The sequence below is a fragment of the Ursus arctos genome, unplaced genomic scaffold, assembly GCF_023065955.2.
Source record: "Ursus arctos isolate Adak ecotype North America unplaced genomic scaffold, UrsArc2.0 scaffold_14, whole genome shotgun sequence".
Taxonomy (NCBI): domain Eukaryota; kingdom Metazoa; phylum Chordata; class Mammalia; order Carnivora; family Ursidae; genus Ursus; species Ursus arctos.
This window is the reverse complement of record NW_026622808.1, coordinates 34,166,064-34,184,007: the sequence shown is the minus strand read 5'-3', so window position 1 is coordinate 34,184,007 and position 17,944 is coordinate 34,166,064. Positions and strand designations below refer to the sequence as shown.

General features: G+C 38.5%; 1 protein-coding gene across 2 annotated transcripts in view; it reads right to left on the bottom strand.

Moving 5' to 3' along the window:
* DOCK3 (dedicator of cytokinesis 3) overlaps positions 1-17,944 on the bottom strand; it is a 569,026-nt gene that overhangs the window by 181,004 nt on the left and 370,078 nt on the right. For both annotated transcript variants that reach the window (XM_057311740.1, XM_057311742.1), the window contains one exon: positions 6,973-7,057. In XM_057311740.1, the coding sequence (XP_057167723.1) occupies positions 6,973-7,057 (85 nt within the window). The remainder of the gene's footprint in view (positions 1-6,972; positions 7,058-17,944) is intronic.

Here is a 17,944-nt window from a genome sequence, read left to right as displayed (position 1 = left end):
TTTGTTTTGTTTTATTATGTTAGTTAGTTACCATACAGTACTTCATTAGTTTTTGATGTAGCATTCCATGCTTCATTGTTTGCATATAACACCCAGTACTCCATGCAATACGTGCCTTCCTTTAATACCCATCACACCATGCTAACCCATCCCCCCACCCTCCTCCCCTCTGAAACCCTCAGTTTGTTTCCTGGAGTCCACAGTCTCTCATGATTCATCTCCCCCTCTGATTCCCCCACCTTCATTTTTCCCTTCCTTCTCCTGATGTCCTTTATGCTATCCCTCATGTTCCACATATAAGTGAAACCATATGATAATTGTCTTTCTCTTGACTTATTTCACTTAGCATAATCTCCTTCAGTTCCATACATGTTGATGCAAATGGTGGGTATTCATCCTTTCTGATTATTAGAAAATATTATCAGCAACTATATGCTAATAAATTAGGCAACCTGGAAGAAATGGATACCTTCCTGGAAACCTATAAACTATGAAACAGGAAGAAACTGACAATCTGAATAGGCCAATAACCAGTAACGAAATTGAAGCAGTGATCAAAAACCTCCCCAAAAACTAGAGTCCTGGGCGAGATGGCTTCCAGGGGAATTCTACCAAACATTTAAAGAAGAAATAATACCTATTCCCCTGAAGCTCTTTCAAAAACTAGAAACTGAAGGAAAACTTCCAAACTCATTCCATGAGGCCAGCATTACCTTGATCCCAAAACCAGGCAAAGACCCCACCAAAAAGGAGAACTATAGACCAATATCCCTGATGAATACGGATGCCAAAATTCTCAATAAGATCCTAGCCAAAAGGATCTGACAGTACATTAAAAAGATTATCCACCACGACCAGGTGGGATTAATTCCTGGGATGCAAGGGTGGTTCAACATTAGCAAATCAATCAATGCGACAAGAAACATGTGATGCTCTCAATTGATGCAGAAAAAGCATTTGACAAAATACAGCATCCTTTCCTGATTAAAACTCTTCAGAGTACAGGGATAAAGGGAACATTCCTCAATTTCATAAAAACCATCTATGAAAAGCCCACAGCGAATAATATTCTCAATGGGGAAAAGCTGAGAGCTTTTCCCTTAAGATCAGGAACACAAGGGTGCCCACTCTTGCCACTATTGTTCAGCATAGTAGTAGCAGTCCTAGCATCAGCAATCAGACAACAAAAAGGGATAAAAGGTATCCAAATTGGCAAAGAAGAAGTCAAACTCCCAATACCATTTGTTGAAGAGACTGTCTCTTTTCCATTGGATATCCTGCTTTGTCAGATTAACCATATAGTTGTGGGTCCATATCTGGGTTTTCTATTCTGTTCCATTGATCTATGTATCTGTTTTTGTGTTAGCTATAGTTATTTTAATTTTTTCTGTCTTTTAACCTTTATACTAGAGTTATAGACCACCATATTACAGTATTGGAGCATTCTGAATTTGAATCTATACTTACCTTTACCATTGTTTTATATTTTCATGTGTTTTCATGCCACTAATGTTTTTTTCATTTCAGCGTGAACAACTTGCAGCATTTCTTGTAAGGCAGGTCTAGTAATTTTGAACTCCCTCAGCTTTTGTCTGGAAAATCTTTATATCTCCTTTATTTCGGAAGGACAACTTTCCTGGATAAAATATTCTTGGTTGGTAGGGTTTTTTTTTTTTTCTTTCAGCACTTTGAACATATCATCCTACTCTCTCCTGGCCTGCATGGTTTCTGCTAAGAAATATGTTCATAGCCTTATGGGGGTTGCCTTGTAAGTGACAAGCTTCTTTTTTCTTGTTGCTTTCAAGATTTTTTGATTTTTAAACAGTTTTATTGTAATGCCTTGGAGAAGATCTCTTTGAGGACTGAAATTGTTTGGAAACCTATGAATATCATGAATTTGGATTTCCAAATCTCTTCCCAGATTTGGAAAGTTCTCAGCCACTATCACCTTAAATAAGCTTTCTTCCCCTTTCTCCTTCTCTTCTTTGGTATTCTAGTAGTGTGTACATTAATTCTCTTAATGGTGTCCTAGAAGTCCCACAGGATTTCTTCATTCTTTTTTCTTTTTGCTCCTTTGACTGGATAATTTCAATTTATCTGTCTTTGAGTTCACTGATTCTCCTGCTTGGTCCATTCTGATACCGAAGCTCTCTATTGAATTCTTCAGTGTTTGTATCCTTCAGCTCCAAAATTTATTTGGTTATTTTTTACGTATTCTATCTTTTTGTTGAACTTTTCATTTTGTTCTTATGTTATTTACCTGATTTTGTTGAGTTGTTTTTCTGTGAGTACTATAAGCTCTTTGAACATCTTTAGAACAATTATTTTGAATTATTTATCAGGAAATTTGTGGATTTCCATTTCTTTAGGGTCACTGAAAGTTTACTGTGTTCTTTTGGTGGTATCGTGTTTCCTTGATTTTCATGATTCCTGTAGTCTTGAATAGTTGTGCATGTGAAGAGCAGTCACTTCTTCCAGACTGTACTAACTGACTTAGATGAGGAAAGACCTTCATCCATGGGCAGGGGCATGCCAGAGAATGCTGTGATTCTGGATTTAGTGGTGCAGGGTGCTAAGTGCATGTGGCAGCTCTGGGCCCAGGAGTGTATATCTCACTGGTTTAGGCCACATGGGTCCACAACATCAACAACCATGTGATCCTTGTGGAGAGCTGCAGAGGGCCACAGTGTCTGCAATGGTTATTGGGGTCCTCAGTGGCTCTTCCAAGTCCAGCAGCTAGGAATGTGAGCAGACAGCAGTGGTGGCCAGAGCTGATAGTGTGTATACCCTCAGCTACAGATACCTGCAAAATGTCAGGGGAAAGCTGCAGACACAGAGGTAATGGTAAGGGCTGGGACCAGCAGAAGAGGCTGATGCCAACTGCACATGCACCTGTAACTGCAGGGGCCCTGGTTATTGGCATGCATTTGTGCAGCTGTAGAGGCGGTGGAGACTAGTACAGGAGTTGGGTTGGCAATATGCAGGTGCATAGCTGCAGGGCCTACCTTTAGGTAAGCCCAGCAATGCAGGCCACTGACAAGTGTCAAGGGCAAATATGGACCCATAAGCAGCGGTGGGGGCCTTGGCTGCTGGCATACACTCCTGTGTCTACAGGAGGTCACCATGGGAGCATGCATGGCAATGGAGGCCAGTGACGGAAGTCAGGCCAGCAGTGTGCAGGAATAGAGCTGCAAGGGCTAGGCATGAACAGATGCATAACCACGGGGGTCAGCCATGGGAGTCTAGGTTGACATGTTACATATGCATAGTCAACAGAGGCTGGGGCTGGCTGCTGCATATTTCATGTCCCAGCAAGGGGCAGGGGAGAGAGTAGGAGGTGCTCAGGGGGCTGACATCTGTGAATGCAAATACCTGTGGGGTGAAAAACTTGGTAAAAAAAAATCTGCAGGGGTTCTGTGGCAGCTTTGCTGGCCACTGGTTTCTTCAAAGATGAAAGATGCTGGGGTCCTCTGTGAGCAGTCTGCTGGGGTCCATGACAAGGTCTCCAGTGATGAAAGCTGAGGGGGTTTGTAGCATCTAGAAGGGTAGTTGAAGTCCTCAGCAGTGAAGGCTGCTGGGATCCTATACAGAGCAGACCGGTGGGAACCATGGTCACTCTCACTGCATGGCTCACAGGGGTAGCCCCTGCCCTTTTCCTTGTTCCTACCTATCTCTAGATGTCTCAGCTTTGCCAGTCTCTGGGTGGGATAAAACTGAAGTGGGTCCTTTGTACAGTGGCCTGAAGGACTGGGTAAGCTGGTTACTCATCCTCTTCTCCTTTTCCTGGAGAGGGGAACTCTAAGTCTAGGGAATTCTATCTTGGTGCTGAGCAGTGTCAGCCTGGGGTATGGAATGATGCAGCAAAATGAAACTGTTCTTCCTACCCTTTCTGTATGGTTATTCTGAGGTTTTGCTCTACTGTGTTACTGAAGCTTCTTAAGTGATAGCTTTCTTCTTTCTTGAGCTCTCCCAGAGCTATTTTTCATTCATGCCTATCAAATTGTTGATCTTCATGGGAAACAGAGGATGGAAAACTCCATTCCACCATCTTGGTGATATCATCACCCTGGAAAAGTTTTTAGTAAGATCTCTTTGGTAATTTTCTTTCTTTTTCCTCTGTTCTCTCTTCTGAAACTCCGTTACCTGGATATTGGACCTCTTGGATCAAACCTCTAACATTTCTCTCCTATTGATACATTTTTGTTGCTGTCATCCTATTTTCTAATCTTTATATCAAGTTTATCCCTGTTATCTCATTTGTAATTTTCTAGAGCTCCTTTGATTCCTTCTTGGATTGCTCCACTCTGTCTCCTTGTTGTTTCTTCATTTCTCTTTGCAGACAGCAACCACCATTTTCTTCTACTGACTTGTCTGTTTCTTCCAAGTTCCTTTCACATGTATTTGTTCTGGTCTCTAACTTTTGTGGGAGGCTTCCTCCAATGTTTATTGATGCTTGGCTGTCTGGAAGTGCTGTGTAGGGTCTGCTGAACACCGGATTTCACTGTATGGAGGTCTGGGGAAGGGAGTGGTCATCTCATCCAACAGCTTTAAACTGCACATATACTTTGATGACTCTAAAATTGTTATAGCTGAACTTCACTTCTGAGGTCTAGACTTTCAACATCTCAGTTTGGCAGCTTAAAAGGCATCTCAAACTTGAAAGGAAAAACCAGACCAATAAATTGATCCCCACTTCTGCACTCCCAAACCTGCTTCTCCCGCAATGTTTCTTATTACTTTTACAAGGTCAAAGTTGGAGAAGATCAAAACACAGGAGTCATTCTTCTCTGACCTTTCTCTTTTTTGTACACACAAACCAAATCAACCTATCAACAACTCCAAATGGATTTATCTCCAACACACATTCACAATCCAACAATTTCTTACTACTTTCTTTGTTCCACCTCTAGCCCAAATACTGAAAATTAAAATATTTTTGCTTGAATGACTGCTCCTTGCTTCCATTCTTGCCCCACTCCAGTCCTTCTGCATACATCAGTGGGAGGGATCCTTTTAAAATGCAAGACAGATCATGTGATTCCCCTGCTCAAATACCTTCACAGGCTTTAGAATAAAATGTAAAATCCTCACCAAAAATAGCATTCTCTAAGCCACCATTGTGAGGGAAGCTCTTAGCCTCAACCTCTAAATCACCCTTCACTTTCCACATCTAATTGATCATCAAATTGATTTTTATTTACTAACATCTACATTCTCTACTTCATTTCTTCTTCACTCCTATTGCTGTCTAGTCATTATTTATTGCCCGAATCACTTCTGTGGTCTCCTTCCTCCGTGATTCTGGTCTTCTGCATTTTACGTTTTCTATAGACAGAGACAGCATTTAAAGCCCATATCTGGGGATACCTGGGTGGCTCTGTCGGTTATGTGTCCAACTCTGATTTCAGCTCAGGCCATGATCTCAGGGTTGTGAGACTGAGCCCCGAATCAGGCTCTGTGCTGGGCATGGAGCCTGCTTGAGATTCTCTCTCTCTCCCCCTCTCCTAAAAAACAAACACCCATATCCATATCCAATCATGCTACTCCCATGGTTATATCAGACTACCGGAGAGAGTGCAATTTGGGGCTTACAAAACTCTTCATGATCTGACCCTTGCCTCCTTCTGCACCTTACTATCCCAATCACTAACACGTATTTACATGCCAAAGTTACCAAATATATTATAGTTTCCTGGATCTATCACTTCCCTATGCTGTTGTGCCATTTTGGAACGTCTTTCCTTCTTGTTTGTCCTCTAGGTGAACCCCTGTCTACCTCTCAAGGCTCACCTTGAGTATTACTGCCACTGGAAGCTTTCATTGATTTTTTTCCAGCCCCAAGTAATCAGTCACTCCCTCTAACAATATCAGTGTATATGCAGCACATATACGGCAATTGTTTGCTTGTGGTCTATTTGATCCCACTAGAATAGTTTCTAAACATGGGGGCCATGTACAGACTTCATGGGCAATCATCAGAAGGAACTGTCAATTCCCTAAAATTGAATGTAAAACTTTGCATGCAAAACCATACTTGTGTTGTCCTGGGAAGAAATTCTATCTGATCTTCATGACCCAAAAAGGGTTAAGAACCAATATTCTAGATGGTGATATTCTTGAAGGAAGGGATAAGCCCTGCTCATTTTGTTCATCTCTACATCCCATGCTTATCACGTAGTTAGGGTAACTATACACAAATGTTTTTGTACACTAGCAAATATATATAAGCAATTGATACGTTACTTGTATATTATCTAGGCAAATTTCCAAAGAACCTCCACCAGGCAACACACTTTGTATCTTTGAAGTTCCCTATAAAAATTACATTTTTCTTAAAGAGAAACTTGTAATTCTTTCTACAACCTGTAATTCTCACCAATAAACACTTCTCAAATACATAACTCCTCAAAGTGAGGTTTTACCCAGTCCCTTAGTCTAAGCTTAATAGTCACCTGAGGTCTCTGATGTTTGTTTTACCTCAAAAATTTTAACCTTTCTTTTAATTACTTCTCATTCAGCCTGCAAAATATAATCTTGGTCATCAATTAGCTCAATACATTTTAATAATAGCCAATAGACTTAGGTCTCTCTTAGAAATACTGGTACATTATTTCTAGGTTTAATCATTACATTAACCAATAAATTGGCTCTTTACAGCTTCAACTACCTTCTCTTTTTAAGAGGTGGGGAAAGACAGAATGTTGGTAACTGCTGCAGGCTGAAGAAGCTCCATTCACCAGTAAAATCAACAGATAAATGACCCCTGGGTATTATGGTACAGTCTTATGCAGTAATTCCATTTAGAAAGCAAAGGTGGTATACAGTGTCAGAATAAGGAAGACCCCTTACATGCTTTGGGACAAAGACAAAGGAACAACTTTTGTAATATTGTTTCATAATGTAACTAGGGATGATAAAGGAGAAAAAATGAGGGGTGCAGGGAATAAGCTTACCCTGTGTTAGATTTCTTACCATTTTATAGAGATCTGAGACACTAATCTGGTCTGAATCCACTACTTCAAAGTCCTTTCGAGGCACCAAGTCCAGGCCCAAATGCCTAGTAAAGAGAAAGAACACACTCAGCATGCCATGCCCTCACATTATACTCATCTTTCTTTACGTGCCCGGAAGCTCATAACTGCCATGACCTGTGGACAGAGACTGAGATGCTACCCCAGCAGGGACATGCTTTTATCCAGTAACATCTAACTGTGCTCACCTTAAGGTAAATAAATAAGGCTGGCGATTTTAAGACTGACAATTTTAATTACCAAGCAGTTCCCTCTTCTGATGGTAAAAACAATTCATTCAGTATCATGTCTATAAGAGCCTGCTTGAGTTCATTAAGTATGTATTTTCTATAGATTATTTTTTATTATTTTATTTTTATTTACTTATTTGAGAGAGAGTGAGAGCTAGAGAGAGAGAGCTAGAGAGAGAGGGCATACACACAGAAGGAGAGGGAGAGAATCAGACTCCCCACTGAGCAGGGAGCCTGATGCGGGGCTCAATTGAGGACCCTGGGATCATGACCTGAGCCGAAGGCAGACACTTAACCAACTGAGCCACCCAGGCACCCCTCTATAGATTATTAATAAGTCATGTTTTATTTTTCTCTTCCTCGTAATCCTACAAGCATGCTCAAGACTCCATCATGCATTACTTTCATTAGGATGAAAAAATTTTTCAGGGTCCATGCAAACACATAAAAAATCACCCTCCAAAAGATACTGAACTCAAAGAAATCTATGTTTTAATTGAGTTTTAATCTCATTTTCAATTTAATTAATACTGACATTGGTTATAGTAATGACCTTACCACACATTAGCCAATATATATATATATTTAGTTCAATCCATTTGTGTTTATTTCCATAGCCAGCACATGTGGAACTGGTTATTATTCCTGATACATTTTAAATTCCTTGTTTTCTTCTCTCACAGGTGATGATCCAGGCTTCTACTTCTAAAAAAAATCTTAGGTGCTGTGTCCTTCCTCAAATTCACATACAAAAGGAAGCTAGTAACATTCTTATTCTAACTGGAAACGTTCATTTGTGTAAAACATCAAAAGATCTACAACTGTCAATTTTTGACTCTCTGATGATTAACCAATATCTTAAGAAACTTTATATGAAAGTTTAACCAAGGAGTACTACTCCTAAAAAAATACCCCAAGTATTTGGAAGATCTGGTATAACTTGTGGAGGCAAGAGTAAGAGATGGTGATTAATGATTGATTAACTATGGCAGGCAGTATGAGGCAGTGTAAATAACTGCAGACAGCCAGAACTTGTGCATTCAAAAATGACACATAATTTATGTTCAGTAAATATTAGCTCTTTTCTCATTCTCTAAACCTGGAGTCAAATGGAGTTAGGGGGTTGTGGACCCCGAAACTGCTTACAACAGTATGTGTGTGTGTGTTCATGTATGAATTTTTTTCTGAGGAGAGGGTTTATAACTCTCATCAGGGCTTCAGAGCTGCTCTGTGACCACCCTATGCTCCAACACAAGGGTTATGAATTACTGTGTCTGGCAAAAGTATTCCATAGCCAATGAAAGGAGAAGTATGTATTTTTTTCTCTTCAACTAGACTATGACCCACTTCTAGAACATACCAGCAAAACTAATTCTGTAGGCTCTTTCTGCGCATAAAACTACCACTCATTTAAAATAAACCATGTGAAAAAATATATTTAAAAATCCATGTATACATCCAAAATGCATCTGTTTTATTTTATTTATAATTTATAACCTATTTATAGGAAGAGATATGAAGAGGTTAAAGAAGCTGCAATAAGATTGAGGAAATGAAAATAGAAAATCAAACCTACACAAAAAAGGTAGAAGCAAACATACTAATCGCATAGGCTAATATGATAACCATGATTAAGAATCAAAATTCAGATTTGTACTTTTTAGCAGGCAAGAAAAAAGGAAAAACCTGTTTTTCTCCTAAAAGATAAAAACTCAAGTTTTTCTATTATATAACTTACATCATCCTTTATTTTATTTTTTTATAATTTTTATTTTGTTATATTAGTCACCATACAGTACATCCCCAGATTTTGATGCAATGTTCCATGATTCATTATTTGCATATAACACCCTGTGCACCATGCAATATGTGCCCTCCCTAATACCCATCACCGCCTATCCCAATCCCTTACCCCCTCCCCTCCGAAGCCCTCAGTTTGTTTCCCAGAGTCCACAGTCTCTCATGGTTCATTCTGTTTCTCCCCCCTTCACCATCCTTTAATACAAAAACATGAATTTTTATAGGGTGCCTGGGTGGCTCATTTGTTAAGCATCAAACTCTTGATTTTGACTCAAGTCAAGATCTCAGGGTTTTGAGATCTAGGCCCACATTGGGCTCTGTGCTGGGCATCCAGTCTGCTTAGGATTCTCTCTCCCTCTGCCCCTCCCCCTGTGCTTGTGCTCTCTCTCTCTCTTTCTCCCCTTAAAAAAGAGGGAGAGAGAAACATGAATTTTTAAAGAAGAAATAACTATTGGTACTAGGTGCAAAAAAAAAAAATCCTCAGTTTCACATGATGAACTCAGTAATACACTGTTGGCCTTAACTATGAGAGTTTACGGTTTAATGGCAAAACCATGCCATTGAATCTGATTATTGAAGGAAATGTACTTGAGTAGGTCTTCTTATATCAAAAAAATACTGCATTTAGTCACTTCATATTAGCTATTCTTAATTTCTCTGATATAATTTCAGGTCTCTGGCTTCCAACACTTACTGCATGTAAAGGCAGCAGTGTCACGGAAAGCAAGAGAAAGCTGAAGCACATCCGTTCTACCTTTCTTGTCATAAAAAGCAATTTACATCATAAAGATAATTTTGCAATTATAATCTCAAAGTATTTAAGATACTTTAATATGCATGTAGAAAAACAGTGGAAAGATGAAAAAATGACATTAGTATTTATATTAGGGAAATGGAATCATACATTTGATCACTAAAAAACATTTTCCAATTTTCGATAGTCAGCTATTAAAACTTTCTAAAATACAACAATGAAGAATCAAAATTCCATACTCTTTAACCATCAGTGCTCACAAAATATCTGATAGTTTAAATATTACAATTAAGTAACAAAAAGGACTGTGTGAATATTCCAATCAAAACGACGGCATTAGAAAAAAATCCCAACGGACTTAAGACAACAGGGCTAGGATTGAGTGTATGTACTTTGTGGTTGTGCACCACACACAGCAATGGGCTGTCTGGACTGGCATGTATGCAAACTCTGTCTTAGCACTGTGACACCCTTAGCTTGCTTGTCCATTCACCTATCCATGCATACACCCATCCACTCACCCCACAGGTACTCTCTGAGGACCTATCATTTCCCACCAGTGGTACCGGATACAGGGAATACAGCAGTTTTGAGTCAAACAAATGTTCATTTTCATCTGGGAGCAGTGTTTTCTGTCTCCTAGAAGTCAGTAGAGCACAGTACCTTTTAGTTTCTTGATTTCATTATCTTAGGAAATAAGAAAATTATTAATGGGTGATCTGATAAAACTGAAGACTGAATTCCTTCTACTGAGATAGTCTTCAAAGGAGGACGAGTAGTTTTCAGAAGCTAAATTGGGAGGACTGGCCTACTGGAAAAAGGCAGAGATGCTGTGTGGTGAGAAGCCCGACACATTCACTACAAATTTCATTCTGGAAAAGAGGTTTCTGGCTATTTCTCCTTGTGGATTACTGTAAGAATAGTGAACAACAAGTGCAGAGAGCAGTTAATTTAGTGTTTTCTCTGTCTTCCCAGAACAGGGGGCAGGGCAGCAGGGTACCGAGGAACATGGGCTCTGGTGTCAAATTACCTGGTTTGCATTTTGGCTCTTCCACCAGGCCACACTGTCCTATCTACTATCATATGCTGTCGTAAAGATCAATCCACGGAAAGCATTTAGCACACTGTCTGGCATTGTAAACTGCTACTGCTGTTATAATTATCATAATTATGTGTTATATCATTAGCCAAAATATGGCCTAAAGTACAAGGATTGTGATCAAAGAGATACAGTGTCTGAAAAAGAGACTCTTGAACAGATGGACACAAGCAGGAGGTATACATCTATGCATATCTATATACAGGTAGTATAGAGCAGAGTTTTCAAAAATGGTCTAATTGTTTAGGTAAACAGTCTTCACAAAAACATTTATTGTTGTCTCACCACTTGCCACTGATCACTCATTCATTCATCCCAATAATTCAATAAATATTTGTTAGCACCTACTCTGTGCTAGGTTCATGCAGAACTTAGGGACACAGCAGTGAATAAGAGATACTCTGGTCCTATATTCTTTCAGGTGCACCTCTTTAAAGGTCCTGAATCTCTAAATCAAATTCTTTGAATTTTGCATTTCTTTAGAATGTTCTAAGTTCTATTCTATTTTCCATTGTATCCTTTTCTTCTGTGGTTCCTCATCTGAACCACAGAACACAGAAAATAATTTGAAGTTAATTAATTATAAACAATGGATATTTTAAGTTATCAGGACTTAGTTCTCCCCCAAAATTGGTTGAGAAAGGCTAGAGATTATTAAGACTTCCTGTATGCACCCAATGAATCACTGAACACTACACCAAAAACTAATGATGTACTCTATGTTGGCTAATTGAATTTAAACAACAACAACAAAAAAGCAAAAAAAAAAAAAAATATTTCCTGTATGTACAGGCTTTTTCTAATACTTACAGTAAAGAGAGCATATAGATAATAACAACACTAATGAAAGAATGATTTATATTTATATAATAATATAATAAGACATAAATAATAATAATAGCTACCCTTTACTGAGCATTTACTTGGGCTAGGCATTTTATACATATCATCTTTAAGCAATATGGGAAGTACATAGTATTATATCCATTTTATAATTGAGAAAACTGAGGTCCAGAGAGGTTAATGAAGTAGACTATGAAGGGGGCAGAGGTGGGCTTGTCTCAAACTATGTCTGTCTTACTCTGAAACTATGGTATTTCCACCATACCTTCTGTCTTTCTACTAATAACCATGAAAGTTAAATACTAATACGTGACTGTAATCTATTCAGTCATAATAGTTTGAGGGATGGTTTTGTGCAAATACATCAATCCAGAAGGAAACAAATATAGATTGGTGAATGAGTGGCTATCAGGCATAAGAACAAACCTATTTTATTACTTAGATTCACATTCACATAGTGCCTGCCAAGTGCAGACACTGTGCTAAGTGCAGGGTATGATGGTGAGCAAAACAGATGCCCAAAGAGTGAGGGGGGGGGGAATTTACTCATCTGAACATAACTTCATGGGAGGATTTTGACACATGCACACTTTAAACATTGTTATCTCAGACTTCTTGGGTACAGCAAGGTACTAATTGATGGGCACAATACCCTGTAACAGAATGACTCTAAGAAGAAGTTGTTGGAAACTTCTATTATTTCAGGTGTCCCAAAGCTGGAAAATATAACCATGTCCTTAAAGGGAAAGTACTGAGCCATAAGCCCTTCTGAGTCCCAGCTAAAAATCTACTCAGAGGAAACTTGTTGGCGTGAAGGAGGGGGTGGCAGTATTTTCTGCATACTACAACCCAAACTTCTGCTTGTGCTGCTTCCTCTAAAAGCAATTCCTTTGGTGAAGGATATAAACTATGGGGGAAGAAAGGGACATGGAAGGGTTAGGATATATGAAAATCTGAGGAAGAGGGTACAAAAGGGGGGTAGAGAGGCTATGATAGAGGGAGAGAAAGACAATATAAGAACTAGAAATTATATATTTATTGGTGATTTGTCTTAAACGTTGAGACTTCAGAATAAAAAAGATACTATTTCATTTGATAATCTACAGAAACTCATTCTAATTCAACAAAAGCCTGTAAAATGTTTACACCATATTCAAATCTGTACTTTCTTCCTAAAGAAGAAATACAAAAATCTTATAAATTATTCTATGAATAAAGCATTTCTTACTTAGGTATTTTTCTAAGGCAAAGATCAATTAACGTGTGTTGGTCCTGGGTTAACATGAATTTAACTTAGGTATGCTATAGTAGCGATGAGATTAGAATGAGAAAAAACTTTTAGCAACATTTTTATGTAAGGTGTTGAAAATATTAACACATCGAAATTATATTGCTAGACAAATTGTTTTAAAATTCCACTGGAGAGGATGTAATTAACTGACTTATTCTTTGAGTAGGAGACTTACGCAGAGATAATGTCTAGTTCATTTAAGCACAACTTTGTTTTATGCCCTTTCCATATTTCAGTTTCTAAAAACATAAGAACACAACATTTTAAGTGCCTATTTTTACATGATATAATTTTAGTAATTTTTACTTTTGGAATGAGTGTACACATATGCAAACTGGCCAACAAGTATAAGCATATAAATTTAACTCTGGGATCTTCAATTTTTTTAGCCAAAGAAATAAGAATTCTTAATCTCAGGAAACAAAAGAAAAATTGTTGTTATGTAGAAGTGGAGAGCTCTGCATTTAATTTAAACTCTACATAAAAGAGTATAATACCCATTTACTTTTAAAAAAATTTTATTATGTCATGTTAGTCACCATACAGTACATCATTAGTTTTTAATGTAGTGTTCCATGATTCAGTTTACTTTTTATCCTTGAAAGTTCTAATTCAATGTTAAATCAGATATATACTATGGGACATACAGCGTTCACACTAGGAGAACAGAACAAAGATCAAATAACCCATAGACTAGAAATACTGGCAATAATTTGCTTGGTTTTAAGACTCACACTTAAAAAATAATCAGAGAGATGGTAAGGTCCTACACAAAGTATATGGACTTTGGGATCAGTTCTGGGTACAAAAACCAGTTCTACCACTCACTATGCAACACTGGAAAAAGTACTTTGGAGCCTCAGTGTCCTCATCAGGTAAAACAGAGCTCTTGTCTTGGAAGAGCATAATAGCATTTCATTACAACAATGCATATGTTAGGGGTGCCTGGGTGGCTCAGTTTGTTAAGCATCTTGCCTTCAGCTCAGATCATGATCTCACGGGTTGTGGGAGCCCTGCGTCATGCTCCGTGGGGAATCTGCTTGAGGCTTCTCTCCCCCTGTCCCTCTCCCAACTTGTGGGTACACTCCCTAATAAATAAACCTTTAAAAAAATGCATATGTTAGACCATGCACTTGCCACAGTGATATAAGCAGATGTATTCAATAATAATAGCTGTTATTAATAGCTTCTAAAATAGGTTCTGACAAGGCAGAGCTGTGATGTCTGTGTAAGGGCTTACTGAAAAGGCATAAAAGTTTAAAATTATATGTGATTAATATTTACTTATACCAATTAAAACAAAAAATACATTCCACAAACACTGAGTGTGCATTTCCTACATGCCAACATATGCTAAGCTTCAGTATTTTATGGCACTTACAAAAGTGTGAGGGGACAAGAAGTGTGGAACTCTCAGGGCATAAAACAGGAACAATGGATATGGTTATCAGTGCTCAGCTACTGTGTAGAACAAGTCTCCTTTACATAACCTAATGGTATGAAGTGGCTTTATTTCTACAGTATACCATCACTTCTTTCAAAGTAAGAAGGAAATTTTTTTAAAGGGTTCATTCAAGTGAGAACCAGAGAGAATAGTCCTATCGATTCTGGGGGAAATAGGTCTTTTTTTCTCTAATAATAATAGATATACAAAGTTCTCATTCAAGTTTTTATATTTTCCACTGGGGGTAAGGGGAAAAACGGAAGGAAGAGGAAGAGCAGGGGAGGAAAGAAGTGGAGTGGAGTAAAGAGGAAAGATGATACAGAGAAGCTGGGAAAGGAGGAATAAGGGAGAGGGGAGGGAGAAGGGAAAGAAGAAGGGAAGGGGACAGAACTACGTTCCTGATTTTTATGTTTATTAAAATGGACATATAAATACTCCCCCTCAACACACATATATACTTTGCTGAGAAAAATTTACTAATGAAGGTCCCTCAAAAAGTTAAAAATAGAGCTACCCTATGACCCAGCAATTGCACTACTGGGTATTTACCCCAAAGATACAGATGTAATGAGGAGAAGGGCCATATGCACCCCAATGTTCATAGCTGCATTGTCCACAATAGCTAAACTCTGGAAGGAGCCGAGATGCCCTTCAACAGACGAATGGATAAAGAAGATGTGGTCCATATATAAAATGGAATATTACTCAGCCATCAGAAAGAACGATTACCCAACATTGGCAGCAACATGGGCAGGACTGGAGGAGATTATGCTAATTGAAATAAGTCAAGCAGAGAAAGACAATTATCATATGGTTTCAGTTATTTGTGGAACATAAGGAATAGCAGGGAGATCATCAGGAGAAGGAAGGGAAAAATGAAGGGGGGGAAAACAGAGGGGGAGATGAACCATGAGAGACTATGGACTCCGGGAAACAAACTGAGGGCTTCAGAGGGGAGGGGGGTGGGGGGTTGGGCTAACTCAGTGATGGGTATTAAGGAGGGCACATATTGCATGGAGCACTAGCTGTTATATGCAAACAATGAATCATGGAACACTACATCAAAAACTAATGATGTACTGTATGGTGACTAACATAACATAATAAAAAATTTAAAAAAAACCTTAGACTACAGGTAATGAAGAAAACGTTACAATCATAGACTGTTTTTTAAAAATGTCGTGGGTAAATACGCTATTTCAAGTGTACCACAAAGGATCATTACTTAAATAAACACTGTCGTGAAATCTTTAAAAATGAAGGTGGGATAACTCTGCAATTTACTGACAGGTATTTGTAATGGTCTTCGCCTTTTTCAAATATAATTTGAACTCATTTCCAAGCCATCATCTTTAAGTTTTCAGATTTTATTGCGAAATCTGATTGGTCTGTTCTCCAAGTTTTATTATAGAGGTATTGATATTTCTTGAGTATTTCTCTTCTTCATTTACTGGTATGCACAACTGCAGCTAAACTGCAACATAATGACTTATATACAATTTAGTGTCATCAGTTCAAGTTTATAATTTGCTTGGCACATAGTAATGTTAGTTTTGCAAGTATTACTATCATTAATCTATTCAATAAATGGAATAATGCCATTTTATAACACTACTGTTTGGGGCTGAGGAGACAGAATCAGTAGTTATGCTGTGAGCTAATATCCAGTATTTTGCCGGATTTTTATTGCCCAAAATTGGATTTAGAGAACACTGTCCAATCTATGGTACACCTGAAGCCACGTTATATCATACAAGGAGTCTGTGGAGTGTGCCAAGCAACCCTACTGACAGTCAAAAAAAGGATGTAATTTAATGAAACAAACAAGGATAGGATGCTGTCACTTCAGAAGGTCGCAAATAGCTAATTTAGGGTTGTATTTTTTTCCTTTCTGAGGATGAACAGCATCCACTCTGGGGTGGATTGACTTGATAAGATTCTGTGTTTCCTCTTTCCCAAACTGCTCTTCCACTTTGCAAGAACACATTCTCAAGTTCCTTCTTAAGAAACAGGCCATCAAAGGTAACTTCCACATCCATGAATACTTTAAAATGGCTTTGGCTGGCCCTTACACTTGATTAGATAGTTTGGCTGTTAATAAAATTCTGGCTGCCAAACCACTTCCCAACAGAATTTTGAAGATATTACTTCACTGTATTCTAGCATCCAGTGTCACCGATAAAACTTTTGAGGTTGGTGTGATACTTATTCTTTTGTAAGAAGACTTGTTTTCCTGCCTGAAAACCTTTTAGGATCTTCCCTTCACCCCTGGAATACTGAAATATCTTAAAGTACCTTGCTGTGGGTTTTGGGTTTTTCCCCCCATTCATTATAGTAGGTATGTGGTGGGCTCTTTCAATCTAAGACTCCTGGCTGTTTGGCTCTGGGAAATTCTCTTCTATCATTTCTTTAGAATTTCCTCTTTATTGCCTTTGTTCTTTTCCTAGAAATTATAATATCTGATGTTAGAACCCCTGGATTGAATCTCTGTATTGTTCTTCTTTCTTCAACCATTTCCCATTTTTTTATTTTCCCAGAGATAACAGAAAATTATCTTACTGCTCTCGTCTTGAATGTTTTATTTTGGAAATCGCATTCTCCATTACTTTTTCAGAGTATTTTATTCCACATAATGGATCTTGATTCTCTTTGAGGATGCACAGAGGTTTTTTTAAGAAGTTTTTTTTTACTAATCTCTAGTTGTCTCTGGGGCCAGGTTATTTCCTGGGGGGGAGGCAGAGTATTTTTGTTTATCCTGGTCTCTCTCTCTTCTCTGTTGAAGGATTTTTTAAATACCTGGTGATACTGAATTGTCCATCCCAATTTAAAAGGCACTGGAAGTGTGGGGAGTTTTTGCATATGGTGGGTGACCAAGCAAGCTTCTTTTTTTTTTTTTAATGTTTTTTATTATGTTATGTTAGTCACCATACAGTACATCCCGGGTTTCTGATGTAAAGTTCGATGATTCATTAGTTGCGTATAACACCCAGTGCACCATGCAATACATGCCCTCCTTACTACCCATCACCGGTCTATCCCATTCCCCCACCCCCTCCCGAAGCCCTCAGTTTGTTTCTCAGAGTCCATAGTCTCTCATGCTTCATTCCCCCTTCTGATTACCCCCCCTTTCTTTATCCCTTTCTTCCCCTACCGATCTTCCTAGCTCTTATGTTCCATAGATGAGAGAAATCATATGATAATTGTCTTTCTCTGCTTGATTTATTTCACTTAGCATTATCTCCTCCAGTGCCGTCCATGTTGCAGCAAATGTCGAGAACTCGCTCTTTCTGATAACCAAGCAAGCTTCTAATTCCAGTAAGTGGAAGGGATCTGGTCATTGGAACCCTTAAATGGCACAATATGGAGAGCTTTGCAATAAGGTCCCAGTGCACACTCTTGTTGCCCAATTCCCCCCAGACAGTCTGTCTTTGTATTTCTTTATCCGAAGGAGA